The 19,430-nt window shown below is 46.5% G+C and overlaps 3 protein-coding genes across 4 annotated transcripts in view; 2 read left to right on the plus strand and 1 right to left on the minus strand.

Moving 5' to 3' along the window:
* The window catches only part of LOC135916105 (neprilysin-1-like), a 71,241-nt gene that overhangs the window by 41,295 nt on the left and 10,516 nt on the right, over window positions 1-19,430 (minus strand). The window lies entirely within an intron of this gene.
* On the plus strand, window positions 4,787-9,213 carry LOC135916147 (uncharacterized). The gene is made up of 5 exons (XM_065449413.1): window positions 4,787-4,894; window positions 5,351-5,508; window positions 5,806-5,879; window positions 8,440-8,526; window positions 8,973-9,213. Exons 1-5 carry the CDS (start codon window positions 4,790-4,792, stop codon window positions 9,101-9,103), a joined length of 555 nt encoding a protein of 184 aa, XP_065305485.1. The 5' UTR covers window positions 4,787-4,789; the 3' UTR covers window positions 9,104-9,213.
* Window positions 10,867-19,430, plus strand: part of LOC135916135 (uncharacterized) — an 11,065-nt gene continuing 2,501 nt past the window's right edge. The window contains exons 1-4 of one of the 2 annotated variants that reach the window (XM_065449400.1): window positions 10,867-11,013; window positions 13,692-13,855; window positions 17,036-17,109; window positions 18,792-18,875. In XM_065449400.1, coding sequence (XP_065305472.1) covers window positions 10,987-11,013; window positions 13,692-13,855; window positions 17,036-17,109; window positions 18,792-18,875 — 349 coding nt within the window. In that variant the 5' untranslated portion in view covers window positions 10,867-10,986. Of the gene's footprint in view, window positions 11,014-11,122; window positions 11,339-13,691; window positions 13,856-17,035; window positions 17,110-18,791; window positions 18,876-19,430 lie in introns of those variants that run through there. The other variant, XM_065449399.1, reaches the window with a different exon arrangement.

Below are 19,430 nucleotides of genomic sequence, written 5' to 3' on the forward strand. Positions count from 1 at the left end.
ACGGAGCGTTCGCTTGCCAAGGCTGTCCGCGCGACGTAATCCTCTCTACTTAACTTTTTCTTCCTCCATGGCTGAAGCAATCAGTGACGCAGGAGCGGGGCGTGGGAATACGCTAGTGGTTATTTTACGTGGCCACGGTTGTGCAAACAGACGCCAATGGCAGCAATCGCGAGGCGTTTCGGTGTGACGGCGGGAAGGTCGCGCTCGCCAGTGCGAACATTGGTCACTGTAAGTGACCGATGTCATTTGGTCACCAGTAGCCAGACCTATGTCACTTTCGGTGTGAATGCCACCTCAGTGATAGCTCATCACCGACCCCGGCGTCCGGCTGGGCGTGCTCACCGCCGGCCTGGCCGTACGGGCGCTTCGCGGATTTGAGGCAGGCTTCGCCGCGGTTTGTTAGTCGATTGACAATTGACACCAGACATGCCATCGCGGGCCGCCGTTGGCGTTCACTGCCGCCGCACGAGAACCGTCTGTGGAACTTCCCGTTACAGCTTCGCTGTAAAAGCTCTCAGTACGATCAGCGGGTTAGATGAACGCGCGGATAAATGTTCGTCCTTTTTACAGCGAAGCTGTTTATGGCTAGGGTTCCGTGGATTTTTTCGTGTCCGTCAACACATCTGCGTGAGAAAAAACTCAGCTCCCGAATTTGATGCAAAAGCGCTTTATTCTGTGCAAAAGCTTAAAGGTCTCATCACTTAGATATGCATTTTCAGTAGATTAGTTATCAATAGGCACCATATTCGTGATCAGTATACGTTTAGGAACAAATTCTCAGGTAGATAATATTTTTTTGTTTGCTTACGGTGCTATGAGCCATTGGCTAAGGGGGTATGAGACATTCACTGCCTTATGTGACGGACAAATTTGTCGTTGAGTAGGCATGAAAAATGCTTACGAATTTAACACAGGTGATACGAGAATGTGTGTGCGTACGTATAGTCACGATGACCGCCGATCGGGACAACAAATGTGTTCATACCTTTGTTCAACATTCTGTGTCACCTCTGTGTCGTGTGCTTAACAGCTTCGCTGGTCATCTACCTTCACACAGTGAAACGGCTCACGATTTCCTTCTTTTTTTTTTCGTTACCACCGCTGGACAGAACAGAAGAAAAAAAACAGGTCACGTTTACACATGGGGACACCGTGACTGACAGGGACAGTGTTTCCTGTTATTCTTCGAATGCCTATATATGCAGAAACTGAAAGTTCAAACTAAATGAATCCTGGGGTTTTGCATGCCTAAACCAGAATATGAATACGAGGGCTGCCATGTGGGGGGATCTCCGGAAAAATTTCGGTCACTTGAGGGCTTTTTAACGTGCACCTAAATCTACGTGCACGAACGTTTTGGCAGTTGGCTCCCATCGAAATGCGACCACTGCTGCCGGAATCGAGCCTGCGACCTCGATCTCAGCAGCGCAACTCCACTGAGCTACCACGGCACGTGGAAGTGCAAACCACCGTCACGGCTATGAAGAAGCGCTCTGTCATTTCCCCTTCTTTTTGTCCCTTGTAATTTGTGCGCTAAGTAAGGCTGTTCCTCGATGAAAGCGTCGATAAAGGATCTCTTGCCGATGTTCGACAGGTGTGTAGAAGGAGCCCATAGGGCGACCCGCGATGTGCAGGGCGGTGGGAAGTAGCCGAATAAGACAATGGACACGGTGGGTGCGAGGCATACCGAGGTGTGGCACAGGTGGCGAGTTCTAGCTTCTCCGAGAACGCCGGATTGGAAACGATGCTCTCGCTCAAGGACGAGATGAAGCGGAAGTGTTGAACCAGAAAATAAGCCGAATATGTTTGTCCGGAGTACTCTGTCAATCGCAGTGTACGTACACATTTGAGTACGGGACTTGCTTCTGCCGGTCACGTACAGTAGTGGCAAGTCAAAAAGAAAAAAAAAGGAAAGAAATACGAGACGCGGGCATTAAGCTGCGTGTAAATGTAACCCTCTGCTTGCCCAAAGTGACCTAATTTCACTTCACTTTGCGGAGTGTTGCTACGCACAACCGCTGTACACGAAGGTACTGCCATAGATCAGTGATGCATGGTGAAGGAATAATTTCAGAGCGAAGAGCTTTCTTTGCATCTTGGGCTCGTTTCCGTGGTTGGTGGGACTCGGCAAAGAACACGTTCGGTCGGTTATCTGTTCTATTTGCTTACATAGACGTCGGTCGGTTATTTGTGTTATTTGCTTACATAGACAAATCGTCGATAGTCGTGCATAAACTTTTTTTTTCTTTTTTGCAATGCCTGCAGTCAATAATTTAGTTGCACGTGACTTTTGAGCCAGTGATGCAATTCTCATTAAGAAAGGTGAAAGGAATGTCTGCGAACTAGAGGCTTATTTACATTGTAATTATGAAGAAATTAAAAAAAAGAAATTAGGCGGTTTTACGTGCCAGTACCACGATGTGGTCATGGGACACGCCGTAGTGTGGGACTCCGGAAATTTTGACCAATTTGATCCGGCCCAACCGAACACCCATCGGGGTACGTGCATCGATTTGACATTATCAAGGAATGTATCTGCAGTTGCGAGTATAGCGATCAGCGTCAATCATAGCGACCCCAAAGCCATTGTGACCGTCTTTACTAAGTGACAATGAATGGTGCAATAAAGACTTTACCACAAGTTTTATTACCACGATGTTTGCAGCTCCGCTGGTCATCCACCTTGCAGGGCGAAATGGTTTTGAATTTTTAGACTCTATATCTCCCACATTTGGGGGATCCGTCTTCTCCGGTTCGGATAATTATTTTTTTTGTGTGTGGGTATAAAACGTGTTCCGGCTTGGCGTCATATGACAGTGGTGTGATTTCGCGTATTGGGGTGTGTGGATCAACGGGGAATATGATTTCTTGTTTGTGCCTGGCTTTAGGCGTCGCGTGTTCGGCACTATACTTGCTTTAGTTTTGCAGGCGTGAGTGAGTTAGAACACAGGAAAAGAAATAGGAATATTTGGCTAAGTACGTGCGCATGCGCGGGTACGGCTATCAGCTGGCCACTAATGCCAGTCGAGTTGATGAACTACAACGGTACTCGTATACATGACTTCCTGCGCCAATTACTAAGGGTGAGTTTACGGTGCGAAGATGTTAGATAATGAAAACGTTTAAAGGACCACGTGGTACATCGGAGCAGAAGGCGCTGTTTTGCTGCCGTAGTAAAAACGAAGGACAGAACAGATCAATGCTCGATGGCCCCGCGCACACCTCTTGCACGAAAGCTCATTATCCGCTCCAAGGAAGAGGAAATGGCCTTACGCTACTTTCTGTAACAGTGATCACTAAAGTTGTAAGCATTACGGACCCGTTCATACGTCCGATGAGCGTCAACGTGAATTGATGATGAGGTGAAAGATTTCAGGCTTCGTGGTACGGAACAAATCGAGCTAGAGAATTAAGCCGGTGTGAAGCTTATTTTGCCTAATTTCTCTCCGGACTTGGTTACTACTTCTGTTTTTCGAAGTTTATATGTTCAGTTTACCAGTTATTATACGGAATGCACGTGTCTTCTGTCGTTATCTCGCCTCTTGTGTTGATTGTGTTATCTTTCTGTTTTTTCTTCTTCTATTTATTGGAATAACTGGCTCTAGCAGCAGAAAAACTCTCCCCCCTCTTTGCTTTTTGTGAACATCGGTGCGGGAAGAGAAAACACGATCGACAACCGGCTTACAACTCGAAAGAAAGCGCTAAAACCGGTCCCGGCGACACTTTCTGCGGTGTTCATTTGCATACATGACAGCGTGAATGATGAGGCGGGCGGAATCTTCGTGCGACACACGAGTGCGCTGCTTCCGCACGCCGATAGTTGCGGTCCCATCTACATTCATTACACCCGTTCTCTCATCCCCCAGTCAGTAGCGAGACTGACTGGACAGCCTGGCTCAGTTCCGAGGTAGTCGACCGTCAACTTGAACTGGTGGACTGGGCGGAAAAGGCCAAGCAGGCCCAGGGCCTTACTTGAGCCGTAACCCTCAGCCACGTCCCTCTTTACCCTTCCCCCTTTCAATAAAGTTTATCACCACCACAGAGGCACTGCGTCCGACAAAGAGCGCAGGCTAATACTTCTCATGAACGGCGTGCAGTGCAGAGAAAGCTACGTGAAGCGTCAGCCAAACGCTGAAGGTAGGGCTCTCCCAATGTCCTCTGATCGCGCTCCGTCGACAACGCCGACTGAACGGAAGCTTCGCGGAAAGATGAGTGGCGCACAAGGAGCGATGGTTCTCATTGCTCTGAAACTCCCAGCCGGCTCTCATTAGTGATTGGCTTACACGAACCTTACCTAGCCTTCACTGTATTGCACGCAGTTGATGAGGCGGAGCTACAGCACGTCCGGACTTTAAAGATAACACTGCGAACGACGATCCTGGTCGAACGTCGTATCGTATAAGAAAGAAAATACATGAACATGCACTGGATAAACGCCTCTTCGTACTAAGAGCCCAACGTCTATAAGGACAGCAATCCTTTTGCAGTCGTCTGGAGCGGTACGCTTTTGCAGACGCGCGCCACTAGCCACTATACATCGGCCACACTGTCTGTCTGTCTTCTTTTTTTTACTTTGACGGTTGCCTCTTTCCTTCTTTATTTTAGCTGTATCAGCGTACATCTTTGCTTCAAACGCAGGGCTAAATGTTATCGTATGTAAAAGTATCGACAAGTAATGCGGAGGGGCAACAAAATGAAATGGCGTTTGTCCTGACCTGATGGACCGGGTGCTATAAAAAGGCTCGGCGCGCCGCGTAGTCTGCTCTGAGCCAAAAGAAGCAGACGAACCATGTCGTTAGGCTTCGCACTCGCGTTCGGCTTTCTCGCTGTTGCTGCCAACGCGGTACACATCGAGCGCAGGCCGGATCTTGGGGAATTTCAAGATGAACGCGAGGTAAAACTAGGCACCCGCCTTTTTCCCGTCCGCTGAAACTTCATGTATATGTTTGGGGCACGTTTTGCTGCGAACAATGAGGCCTTGTATTTGCGCGCACAATGCGTCTTATAAAGTCAGAGCTCGAATGCAGGTTGACGCACAACGTCCTGTTACGGCAAAATTAAATTCGTCGAGTAATATAATAGTGGTTCCTTGTATTCACCTATAAACGCGCACACACATAGTATAAGCAATGTCGTAGTGAGGGGCACCGAATAATTTTGACCACTTGGATTTCTATATGATACACGCAAGGACTTATCCAGCGAGGCAGAAAATTGCAGCGTGGCAACGCGATAGCCACTGAGCAATAGCGGATGTTCTAGATAGCTATGTACGTGTATGTACAATGCACAACACGTGAGCTACTGCGCGCATTTGGCTTCGACTCGGTTCCCGTGTTGCTGCTTGCAGTGCTTCCCGTACGAGACACCGTGGTTAGCCGTGTTGAGAAACTTCGAGAACGACCCGTACATCGGCGGCAACGCCAAGTGCATCCGGGTCACGCAGACGGCTCCTCTCCAGGGCGACGTCACTGAGAACGTCGTCGAGTACGGACACACCGAAAAAGTGTGAGTGACTACTTACTCGGGATTCGTTTTTTGACCTCTTTGGCAGTGTTGAAGGCTGTAGCGTAAATTGCACGCTGTATGTATGCACTTATAATAAGCAATCGAGCCTCGTTATTTAAAACATTTGCTATGATCACAGTGCAATATACGCGCGTGATTAGAGCACAGAGATTTCGCCTATTTGGTAGTTTGAATGCGGCATAATACATATCCGTGTTGTATATACCGTGCTGTTTTACGCATCAAAGTTCGCCCGGTCATTGCGTTTTTCCGGTGGTGCTGTTATTGTCTTCGCAGGAGAAACAAGGTTACACTGATGAGCACAGAAGGGTACCACCATAAGAATCTGATGAACGTCACTTTCCTGGAAGGTAAGCACCAGTCCCGGCTGACAAAGGGCCAGACGTTGTACTGCACTGAATGGCTTAGAGCGACTGCTCCGAGGGTGGTGGAATGCGGAAGACACTCGTGTACATCGATTTAAGTGCATGCCAAGGGACCTCTGGTGGTCGAAATTAGCCCGTAGTTTTCTACTACGACGTCCTTCAAAGCCCGAGTTTCTAGTGACGCTAAACCGAATCAATCAATCGATCAATCAATCAATCAATCAATCAATCAATCAATCAATCAATCAATCAATCAATCAATCAATCTTCACGTATACATGGTTGCAAACCGTCCCAGACTTCGACAGGACTGTCCCACGCTCTCCGAGATTTAATAAAAATGTTCCGACAGCCTGCAATTGACAGGAGTTATTTGCCTCGGATTAAGGTCGGTGAAATATCCAGCTTGATGTGTCTTCAGGTCCCAGGTTCATGATAAACATGTTTGCGGCAGTTGAGTAGCCAGGGCCATGACTATACTCAATGCCGCGGTGACCCTCTCCCTCTTTTCCTCTTTCTATTGCCCTTTGATCCTCGCTCCCTGTGTTGGATGCACAGCAAATTTCTAGTGCCTTTCCTGTTTATACTTCCTCTTCCTCATATTGCTTTGTTTATTGTTTTCGATTTCTTTCTTTCTGTACATCAACAAAAATTGAAGCAAAAGCAAAAGGCTGTACAGCCTGACAGAGGCTTTTGCTCCGAGATACAGTTCAGCACGCAGTCATAATACAAGTAGAGAAACAGCAACAATATACAATAATTAACATAAGATAATTATTGAACAATCTAAATTGTCGCTATACATATATATAAACAAAACAGAAATATCACAGAGTAAAGAAAACAAGCAGATCGGCATACATATATTGTGACAAGCAGCAACAAAGGAAACAATGTGTGCTCAGAAATCAAACACTCAGTGCACATTGAGTAAGATAGAAAAAGTCAATACACATGGAAGTTGTAATCAACACTTAAATACAATACTTAAACATATTCAATGCAGTTTTCTAGAAGAATTTATTTAAACCTGTTTTTGGAAATTTGTTTATTTAGGTCTAAAATGTTGCCAAGTTGATTAAGCAGACTGGGTATTTGGTACAGAATATGCTGCCGACCATAGGTAGTTCACTACCATCCATACTCACAATGAAACTTCTACCTGCTTGTAAGGTGCTTCTTGTTGTCACAGGGATAAACGAAATTTCATGAAAAGTTCTGACACCGAATCACAGCGACCTCGTTCCCTCAGTGCAAGACCACACCACTGACGTGCGCCTATCAGTATCTCAAAAGTTCCCCAAACTTGCCGATATCGTTCTGATGCTCTAGGAACGGCAGCTTTCCAGATGATGGACTATCCTACATCCAGGAACATGTTTAACTGACAAAACAAAGGAGCCAAATTGGCAACAACCTAGAAGTATAGTAACAATAAGATATACAGGGCGTCCCAGCTAACCTTAGCCATAGTTTAAAAATATACGAATGCCACGTAGCCAGACAAAACCAAGGCAATGTTGTTGGCCGTCGCTTCGAGATGCTCAAATTATTATTTTTTCATTCCGCCTAATTAGATAATTAGTGGTTGCTTAGTATGGCTATGGTGTTGGGCTGCTAAGCACGAGGTCGCGGGATCGAATCCGAGCCACGGCGGCCGCATTACGATGGGGAGGACACGCGAAAACACCCGTGTACTTAGATTTAGGTGCACGTTAAAGAACCCCCTCCAGGTTGTTCAAATTTCCCGAGTCCCCCACTACGGCGTGCCTCATAATCAGATCGTGGTTATGGCACGCAAAACCCCACAATTTAATTTAATTTAATTCCATAATCAGTCTTAATTAAGCAACTTCCCAAACTTTATAGTTAGATGGAAAGTGTCGATGAGAAAATTGTAGAGCAACATGCAAGACTCCCGATACAGCTTTCGGTTGCTCAATACGTGCTACATAAAAGTGTTTTTCAGAGCATGAAAGAGGCCCGCAAATGCACGCAAAATTGCCGCGCGACTGGCCCCTTCGCAGGCGTTTTTCATGCTCGGAAAAACACGTTTACGTAGCACGTATTGAGCAACAGAAAGCTACATCGGGAGTTTTTCATGTCGCTCTACATTTTTCTCATTGACACTTTTCATCTAATTATAATATTTGAGAAGTTGCCTAATTAATGAGGACTAATTGTGTAGTTAGTAAGAATGAAAAAAAAAACTCATCTGAGTATCTCCGAGCGATGGCAAACATTACCTCGGTTCCATCCAGTTACGTGGCATTCGCATATTTTTTAACCTCTGGCTAAAGTCAGCTGGGACACTCTTTACATTATACAACGGCGCTCCACTGGCCCGTAACGGTATCAAGTTCTTTATTTGTTAGTTGCGTGTGTTTGCGTGTGTTCGTTTGCGTACGTGCATGTGTGACTGTGAGGGTGATGGGCGAGGGGGAATGGCGGGGTAAGGGGGGTGAGGTGAGCGCATGCGCTTTGTCGCTACGCAAAGTGATGATTCTGTGTGTGCTCGCTTCGTTTACTGCCACTTTATGCTCAGGACCTGGAAAGGGAGCCCACCTCCTGCTGTTCAGCATGTACTCCGATTGCGACAAGTGCAAGGTGTACAGGAACCCTTACGCCGGCGGTGAGTGCAGCCGTATACTACTAACTCGCAGCACCAATGCGTTCGATTCGTGTGTCTTCTGTTTGCCGCGACAAGCTTACCGTGTGCCGGCACCCAGCTAAGCGAGCGGACAGCAGGCACTGGCCGCTTCGTTTGCTTGTCTCGACGATCACAGTCTCTCTCTCAAAGTATTTTACCGGTGGGTCTCGGAGCTACTCATTAAAGGCATACGTGCCTTAGGTTTTATTTCTTACATTTTTTTTAAATAATTGTAATTTTGTCGCAATTAACGGGTCCAAAGGTGAGATAGCCGCTAGAATCATGGTAAATAACTTAATCAATCGATCGATCAATCAATCAATCAATCAATCAATCAATCAATCAATCAATCAATCAATCAATCTTCGCCTCTTATACTTTCTGGCCCCTAACAGTCGTATTTTTCTTTGTTCTTCTTCTAATCGCAGAGGACGCTTGCACGCTCTTCGTGCCGGCAAGCAGGGCCAGGCAGATCGACCCTGCGTGCCAGTTCATATTCAACCTGCTCTGTGGCAGCGACAAGCATTACCACCTGCTGGACGACAGCTGCACTTTCTGAGCCATTCACACCTCGAAGAAGGCTTGTATATGTATACGGCCGCAATTTCATCGCGCCACCGTTACTTCGTCCTTCGGTTCAACCACCCTCAACATCGAAAGACCAAATACACGTCTGTATGCATTATCCACTTGGGTTGTTTGTTTCTGTCACCCAGCATATTATATATATATATATATATATATATATATATATATATATATATATATATATATATATATATATATATATATATATATATATATATGCTTATGATCTCGACGAATGTTTAAGCTCGCAGGTCTTCGTGCTGACGCCACACTGAAAACACAACTGCTGCAGGCCTAACTGAAACAACCATAATAGCAAAATAGACGAGCAATAGAAAACTATGCCTTAAATCAATCGGGAGCTTAAAGAAAAGGATAAAGGGTAAAATACTAAAACAGGAGAGCAGTCAAGAAACAAATACCAGAAAATCACACGCGTAAGGTCTTTCGTACGTACATGCAGATCTTAGACAAAATACGGCTATACGCCGTTTTCCAACTTCATCTCGGCTCAGCTTTCACTGGCGCGTACAGTGAGAATCGCGCTCACTTTCAAGCAACTTCTGCTGTTGCTTTTGGCATTCTTACCCTCACGAGGAGAACGAGGACATGGACTGTCGCGAAGTGAAATCGAATCGCCTTACAAAATAGAACTTGCGTAAGAAAACTGAAAATTCTTTCTTGTTTTCTACCTCAACACATGGATAGCCTTACGCAAGAGAGCGCAAGGCGTGCAAAGGCAAGTAAGCACGCTTTGTTTGCTCTTCACGTGACTTTCGAGCAAGTGATACGGTCTACTGCATGTCACACGAGCTGAAACGGTCGTGTTTCTCAGAAACGTGCGCAAGAGCTGTACCATGCGTGCGTATGTCTGCGTGCATTTCTAAACACGCACAGCACACAACATCTTCCTTAGCGCCTGTGTCCTATAAAAGCACATAAGTCAATCAATCAATCAATCAATCAATCAATCAATCAATCAATCAATCAATCAATCAATCAATCAATCATCCGTGTACTTAGCATGCGCGGATGATTTATTTACGACTGTTTCTTTTGTTGTAAGTAGACTTCATTGTACATGTCACCTATACGCACGACGCACATGTGGTGAGTGGACCGAGCATACCGGCGATACGCTTTTGCTTTGTATCAGGGCTACCTTGTTTTTGGTCTACGCACTCGGTCTACGCACGCAGCGATCCGCTGGATACTAGCGTACAACAGGTCCGCCGTAAAAAGAATATCTCTCGGTGGAACGATCCTCAGACGGTGTATTACAACTTTCAGTGTGTTAGCAAAATTTGCAATGGAGCCGGGTGTGGGGCTTTTCAATTAACACGCGCCCACTGCACGGTACGCGAGCGTTTTTTGTGTTCCCTCCAGAGCGGAATGCGGCGGCCGGCGACGGATGGGATCGTCTCACACAAAATGGCGCGCCTCACACACTCTCGCTCTCGCACATAACACGAACACTCTGTCTCACACACACACACACACACACACACACACACACACACACACACACACACACACACACACACACACACACACACACACACACACACACACTCTCTTACACACATAACGCGCACGCACTCTCACGCACGCACGCACACAAAAGCGATCTCTCACTAACGCTCTCCCACTCTTAATCTCTCTCTCACACACACACTTTCCCTGCACCTCTCTCCCACTCACTCCAGTCTGAGGCATGCGCGCGCACACACACACACATTCCATCACACACCAACCCGCGCGAACGCATACGAACGTGCAAGCAAGCCAGCCTGCAGGAAGAGGCGCACATGCGTATTACGGGAACTCCAGAAAGTGCTCGGCCACCTGCACAGTATGAACACACGGTTTCCCCCATCTAAGGTGCGTCAGCGGCGTTTCTCTTTTTCTTTGATATTTAGGGCGTGCCTCCTGGCTCTCTCCCTTTCACGCCTCTGTTTAGAAGCGTGCGTCATGACGCATCCCCAGACCTATAAGAGCGAGGGTGTAAACGCAGCGGCCGAGAAGGGCTCGACTGCTGTCTTTGATTTGCAAGCTCTCGACGATGACGGTCTTCGGGATTGTTTATACTGCCTCTGTTCTGTCCAACGTAACTCCCCCCTCCGAAACACAAGTGCCGCCCAACCCCATGCTCATCGAAAAGCTAATCGACTACGAAGACTTCGAAACGTACCAGGACGTTTACAGAGTACGTATACGTGGAAAACGCCTGCAGTGGTCACTCCGTAGGAGGCTACGGCTCCGTATGACTACGTAGGACCACGCCCGCGTGGCCCTACGTAGTCCCTTCGCTGTCTCTTCGGTGCACACATTTAATATCGTCCCACTAGGTTACGCACGCACTAAGCGGCACATTCTCACAAATATGGTCCAGCTTTAAGTGGTGCCCTGGTAGAACGAGCGGTGCTTTAGTTTGTTTCAATTAGATTATTTTCGCTAATTTCATTGAAACATCTTCATCTCAGGCCACGTAAGCTCCAAGAGGTACGTACTTGCAAAGGTGTACCACCTATAAATTTGTGTAATTTATGTAAAGCGATATTAAGAGTGTGCTTTCCTATACGTGTAGTGCAGCAGAGGCTAATGCGTGTGTTACCCAATCAGCAGCGAAAGCCGTCTGCGTGTCCTGAGAGCAGAGGGGGGGGGGGGGGGGCGTCTGGCGTGCCCATTGTTGCGCCGCTGATCATTTCGTGGTTGTTCCATTCGGTCGGCGTTGCGCAGAGGGCAAACAGGTCAGGTGATTTTATTATTACGTTAGCATTCTTAGTGTGTTTCACGCACTCTCGGATGCTACGTATGTATGTATGTATGTATGTATGTATGTATGTATGTATGTATGTATGTATGTATGTATGTATGTATGTATGTATGTATGTATGTATGTATGTATGTATGTATGTATGTATGTATGTATGTATGTATGTATGTATGTATGTATGTATGTATGTATGTATGTATGTATGTATGTATGTATGTACGTATGTATGTACGTATGTATGTACGTATGTACGTACGTATGTATGTACGTATGTACGTACGTACGTACGTACGTACGTATGTATGTATGTATGTATGTATGTATGTATGTATGTATGTATGTATGTATGTATGTATGTATCTATCTATCTATGTAACCGTTTTCCCCCCTACATGGGTCACTGGGTGGTCCATGGTCGACTGGGTAGCGCACCGGGCTGCCGCGCTGAAGGAACAGGGAGTACGAAACACACTATCGGACTAACTTGGGTCTCTGAGGCGACGCTTGGGCTTCTTGGCAGCGCTACGAGATGTCGCAGCGGGTCTAGAAAGAAGCTCGGGGGAGGAGCCCGGCGGCCGCACGAGGAGTTTCTAAGCGTTCGCACGCACCGGTGTGCCACGCACTTCGGAGGCCATGCCCAGGCTTCGCTGCTACGGCGGTAGACGTGGTTCTCGGGGAAGCGCAAAAGAGGAGTCCCGCTGCAGTGCACGCCTCATACATAACTCGTTTTGGATGGTGGCAATACGTTGTGTCGTTATATTGATTCAGCGTTAAACGAATTACGGCCGACAGTTAAACAGTTAAACGAATTACGGCCGACAAGAGCGGCCCTGCAGTCCCTGAGGTCGCCACGCATGCAGGAACAAATCGTACTGGACATCAGACGCCTACGCAATAAAGCCTGCGAACCGCATCACAGCGCTGTGCTGCAGTGGTTACCAGCACACTGCGGAATGCAAGGCAACGTCCAGGCTGGCCACGCTGCCAAAGCTGGACACGACACTTCGAGAGGAATGGTCCAGATACATTTCTCGAGAATAGACGCGGCGATACTGGTGTCTGCACACGCTTGGCGTCTCCAGCGATCCCTCTGGACAGATGCCAGCTACCAGAACGGACCCCTTTACAAAATGCTTCTTTCACATGCCGCGTGGCCTCAAAAGACAAGACCAAGCATGCCTTCACCGCATAAGACTCAACGTGGTCTACACAAAATACTTCAGGTGTAAGATTCAACTCATGGACTCGCCAATGTGGTTTGAATGTAACGTCCCTGAAGACCTGCAACATGTTCTGATGATGATGATGATGATGATGATGATGATGATGATGATGAGGTAACCACAAATATATCCGTCTGGATACCGACCGACCCAGCAGCAGACAGCAGACAACTCATCTACGGCAGTAGTCACAGTTAACCCGGGCGGGTAGACAAAGGAAGCTTCGCTTTAAAACTAGGGAACAGATGGCCGAGGGGTTGTTATAGGCTCAGCTAACTCGATGAGACAAAGCTGATTCGGCATGCGCTATAGATTACGATCGTGTAGGACGTAAGTGGCTTACAGAGGCTATCTAACTATTTGTGGCCACCCCTATTTAAAAGGGACTGCTGCGCTTATTGACCTCAGTGGTCGCGGCGCACGCCCACAGTGGGGGATTGACCCCAATGCCATTAAAGAAATCATCATCATCATAGTGATCACCCTTTTTAACGGTAATACGCGTGCCGTCAGGCAGTCAAATGTTTTGTTGAAACCGCAGCACGCTTTTTCGCATGCAGTGCATTCCGTTCAACGACAAGTGGTTCGTGATGTACCGGAACACGGACCAACACGACGAGGTCTTCGATCCTTCTGATGACGGCAAGTGTGCGCACATGTTGACAGACACGAGGTTCATCGACGGCAGGATTAACGTCACCATCGCGGGAACTTCTGGCCGCAAGTAAGTTCTCCAAAGACAATAAAGAAAAAAAAGAAGAAATAGGGAGACCCCACGCATTTTGGGAATCTGCTCCTATGCTAAAGGAGCCCTGACGCGGAATTTCAACTTCTCATGCTTTTAAAACGGCGACCTTGTGTTTTTACATTTGCTTTAAATGAAGGTGTTGTACTTATTCGAAAGCCCAGAAAAAGTACTGCAAACTTCGGAGCGCCCTCAATTACTTTAATGGCCGGTCACGAACCAGTTTCAAGTTTCGTTTCTCGGGAGGCGTATGGTTTCGTGACGTCAGGACGCAAGAGGCTGCTCACTCGGTGGTGTTTCGTGCCGCTACATCGGTCATCGCGCAAGGAGTAGCAGTCTATGGCAGACGAGCCTGCGTGCCATAGCTAGAACTCTCGCAATGTCTCGCTCTCACGTGACCACCTTCTTTGTCACGATGCGACAACACACGCACCTCCTCGGTGACAAAACACAACGAAAGGGAAAGCTAAGGCGGGAAAGTGCGCCCAATTGAGCGCGCGCCTAAGGAAAAAAAGGAAGGCAAGCTTTACCGACTGTAGAACGTAAATTTTCAATTAAGACTTTAAATAATTTTTTTAAATCGCAGAACGAATAAGATTACTTACGTATAATCTTTACAACTCTGAAACACAGCAATAAGAACGATATCATAATTCTGAAAACTTTATCTGTTGAGGAATATATTAAAGCGGACAACGTTATTGCATTATACGTGCGTCACTCTAATATATTACTTGTGAGTAGGACTTTTAGAAGACCGTCGTAAACATCATAACTATTTCAGGCAAGCTGTAGACTGATATCACATATGTTTCCGTTTAAGTTTTCTAAAAGATGCTGTATACGAAGCTGCAGTACCTGTTCTTGATACTGAGCTGTTGTTTTGTAAACTTTGTGCATGTTTTTTTTTGTTTTTTTTTACGTTGCGAATAATTTGAGCATTTCTGTTAAAACAATTCAGGGCGAAGCGGAGCTTCTGCCTCATACAGAGGGCAGGATTCAGATTTATCTCTCAAACAACCGAGCACGATGACTTGTTTCATTGTGATAGCATTCGAACAGGTGAAAAGAAGAACAATAAAGAAATGAAACTCACGAAACTACATCAAACTGCATAAAAGCCAAAAAAAAGCCAACTACATAAAAGCCAGAAGTTGTATTCATACTCCGTGCCACCACGCCAACGACAACTACAACGAGAAAACAAAATGAAAGGCAAGAACGCTGCATGATTCAAATACGTACATAAATACCGTAAATATTTTACATATCATTATACAATATGTGCTCAATCCAACAAATAGAAGAGCGGACGTTTGATTCTTTCTCTCCTGCAATTATATTTCTAAAACTTTTACAGTCAATACAATGGCAATAAAGTTCCATTTAACGATCTTTGAAATGAGCGCACGCGCGCGCACACACACACACACACACACACACACTTTCACGTGGTATAGGCGTAGTAATAATTCTCCAGTGGCTTGGTTGCTATGGCGTTCGGCTGTTGAACACGAGGTCGCGGGGCGGAATGCAAGAACGCTCCCGTCACCTAATTTAGGTAGACATTAAAAAAAAAAAGAAACACGTGGTCTGAATGAATCTGGAGCACCCACCAAGGCGCTTCTTAAAGACCCATCAGTTGCTGTGATACGTTAAACCACATGAATAGACTTTCTTGCGACGGTAATGCTATGGACGCTCGAGGCTCGTTTGCGCCGTCGGCGTCGGCGCCGTCGTGCTGTCACCGTTTAGAAGGCCGCCAGAGACGCTAAGCGCGCATGGTCACCACAATAACTACAATGCCCACGTTCTTCGCTGTTTATCAGTCTCAATCGTCCGTTCTTAAAAAAAATTATGGGGTTTTACGTGCCAAAACCACTTTCTGATTATGAGGCACGCCGTAGTGGGGGACTCCGGAAATTTGGACCACCTGGGGTTCTTTAACGTGCACACAAATCTAAGTACACGGGTGTTTTCGCATTTCGCCCCCATCGAAATGCGGCCGCCGTGGCCGGGATTCGATCCCGCGACCTCGTGCTCAACAGCCCAACACCATAGCCACTGAGCAACCACGGCGGGTAATCGTCCGTTCTTGCTTCCTGAACTTACTCCCGTCGAATTGGAGTAAACTTGAACGAAGTCATCCATTACGGGCAAACAAAAGAAGGCATAGCGGGTGGTGTCCCAATCCACGCCTAAGCGACTGCTCCCTCTGAGTAACAAACGTTAATCTCGAAGGCTATGCTTTTTCTTAGCGGCATGCGCCGCAAGCCATTGCAGGATTCGCGAACAGGTTATGACCGCCACGTTTGGGACACTACCTATTTGTGCAGAACAAACATGTTTTAAACTAAGCTACTGTCGAGGCTTGCCTTGTACACCCGCCTTTTTAGCATTTTTCATTGGCGTCACAGCGCCCCTTAGGAAACCCGCATAGACGGCGGCGGCAGGTCCCCTTGAAGATCATATTGCAAGGAACTACGTAGGCGTAACATGAGCTCAGAGACCGCGCGCCCGTGATCTGCGCGCGTAATTGTGTAGTAGAGTTGACTATCCAGTATCTGTTTAATTGTCTCGTATATAGGCTGCTTTGTGTCTCAGGCTGTATTTTATTTTAGTATATTTGCACAGCTGTTTATGTGTATTCCTGGCATAGGAGTCTGCTGCTGTTGTAAAACGCCCCGCTGCAGACAGACCAAGTTGTTTCTAATACCGGTGACACGGCCACTTTCGAGTGCGATCGAGTCTGATCCGGATCGAGATTCTCGACCGCGATTGCCTCCCTTTCACAGAGAGAGAGAGAGAGACCAATTAGATGCGAAAGTCAGGGAGGTTTACCGGAAGACAGATATCGACTTTGCTACTCTGCACAGGGGAAGTGATAACGGGAGACAGAAAGATAAAGCACGCACAGAGAAGGAGAGGGAGATCTTGCTCAGACGAGCCAATCGCGACCGAGAAATTCAATCCCGATTAGACACTATCGCTATTGAAGGTGCGCCGTATGACACCCACACTGCAGCCTTTTCGCCCGGGTTACCCACAACAATGCCGTTGGAAATAAGCAAATTTGAAATTTTAACCTGGAATCTCGGAGGTCGTGGTCTTGGCGCCGGTACTCTCCTGCCAGCTGGGCGGCATCTTATTTCTTTTCAGGGACTACATTTTCGAGCTGCAGACGTACGAAGGGCGCTCAAAGGCCACCGGTTTCAAGGTTATTGCTGCCGAAGGCAAGTTTCTTCATCTGTTAAGGCCATTTCAAACGCGATGCGATTTCTTGGCCACGCTGAAAAGGAAACAGCGGTGGCGCTCTTTGTCAATAAATGGAGCTAAATGCAGTTCAAGCGAAACTTGTGTGCTGTGCAACCCATCTTGCACCGACAGCCTGCCAAAACGATTCGCCAATGCACGCTGTGCTTGTACTGTCCCTCTATGGTAGATATACAAGTTGTCCCAAGTAACTTGCGACAAATTTTAAACATATGCAAGTGACATGTAGCTGCACAGAACCAAGGTGATGTTGTTTGCCGTCGCTTTGCATTAGCGTAGTTTTGTGCAGATACGTGGCACTTGCACATGTTTAACATTATGACATAAGTTCTGCGGTACACCCTGCATACCCCGTAGGTGTTTGTTCTTATGTGGTGCACTTAAAAAAAAAGTTGTCCAGGCTACAGCCGTTTCTGCTGAAGGCTACGTAGCTAGGCGGACATTAAGAGCAGGAGAATATATAACCGTAACTTCTCTAATTACCTTAAATATAATAATTACATTTGCTTATTAACTATAAAGGTCATGTTGTAATTGTGAAATTGAAGCCGAGGTGTACTGAAGCCACGTCTGCTTAACAAAACGTCCCAAAACTAGCACCACTGTCAAGATTCCCGCACGCGAAATTTGCTAAATAATAACAATTAAAGAAAAAAGATGCCTCCGCATTCCAGGTAAGATCGTCCCGAACTGTTAGAGCTAGGCTTTGGGGAACTGTTAACGGGAAGGCCAATGTATTTCGTAGCATATTTTAAGGTTGCGTATTTCGAAAGCATATGAAGCAGAAGGATGGACGTAAAGAAAATAGCTTGTGAAATAAAGTAGTTGCCAACGAAGTGACACAATAGCAAATGATAGGCGTATAACATTAAGAGACAAGATGGCAGCGGCGGCGATTAGAATTAAAGCAAGAGTAGGGAAGGTAATAGGTTCTCTTATAGTTAGTTGCAAAGTGTGTTGCACGAGAAGGGAGCTGCAGTTGAGAACCCTAGTGAATTACGAAGTGTAATGAAATTAGTAAATTCGCTGGCGTGAGAGGTGGGGTCAGCTGGCGCAAAAAATAATAGGTAATAGGAGATCGATGGGAGAGGCCTTCGTCCTGCAAAAGACAAGAAGTAGGCTGATGATGATGGTCAATTTCTCGAACTTTTCATATCTCTTTTTTGTTGTTGTTGTGATGATGAAACGAATTAATCCTTCGAACGGATTATGTTTCCCTGTCGGTTACAATATTTATTGCAGCGAGAGGGACGTGTTGCAGTGTAGAAAAAACTTTGAAACAACTCGGCAGCCCACAGTACCGAACCATGTGTGACGTGTGGCCCTTCCTTTGCGCTTCGCCTATTCCATGCAGTGAAATGAAAGCTACCAATTGTATCGGCAAACCTGGAATAAGAGCGTCACGTGGCTGCAAAAGCGGATTAAGGGTGGACAGTGGGCGAACTTTTCTCCTCGTCGTTCTACAGGTTTAACGAAACGCGCCGCGCGGCTTTCGCCGTGCCATCTGGTGGCAGCCACAGGGACTATGGGTTGTGTGGGACGTTGTGTGGAACGCCTAGTCACTTGTGAGGCGTAAATGAAATCCGGAGACCGACCGCTTGTTCAAATCAAGTAACTTCTCGCGTGCCTCTACACTTTCCAGAGTCGCACGAGGAGGGGAAGATGATGAAGGTCCTCTACGCCGATTGCAGGCACTGCATCATATTCAACCTCGAATACATGGGCTGTAAGTAGAACCTTACAACCGCCCTGACGGCGAGCTGCTGGATATCTGTTAACACGTGATTTGTGGGTGTGCGCGCGCGTGAAGCAAATGTAGCCAAATGTTTTGTTTTATACCCGTCGTACCATTACGGTTCGCACTTCCAGAGACATATAGCAAGCAGTTTGATCTACAATGTTTACATTACGGCGCAGTCAAACGAAGATAGAAAAAGAGAAAGAGAAATTAGAATAGAGAGAAGTGCGGCTTGACTTTATGCAACAAAAAGGAAGACAAAAAGATAACGCGGGCAAATGGGGAGGAAAGGGTCATAAAGTATATTATGACATAAAACAGTCAACTATAGGCACCGCTGCGTTGATATACAGGGTGCCCCAACAAACTTAAGTGAGAGTTTAAAATACGCGAATGCCACGTAGCTGGACACAACCGAGGTAATGTTGTTTGCCGTTGCTTGGAGATATTAAGATTATTCTTTTAATTCTACCTAATTACATAATTAGTCCTCAATTATTAATCAGCTTCGCAAATATTATAATTATAGAAGTGTCAATGATA

Source organism: Dermacentor albipictus, chromosome 5 (assembly GCF_038994185.2).
Source record: "Dermacentor albipictus isolate Rhodes 1998 colony chromosome 5, USDA_Dalb.pri_finalv2, whole genome shotgun sequence".
Lineage (NCBI taxonomy): Eukaryota > Metazoa > Arthropoda > Arachnida > Ixodida > Ixodidae > Dermacentor > Dermacentor albipictus.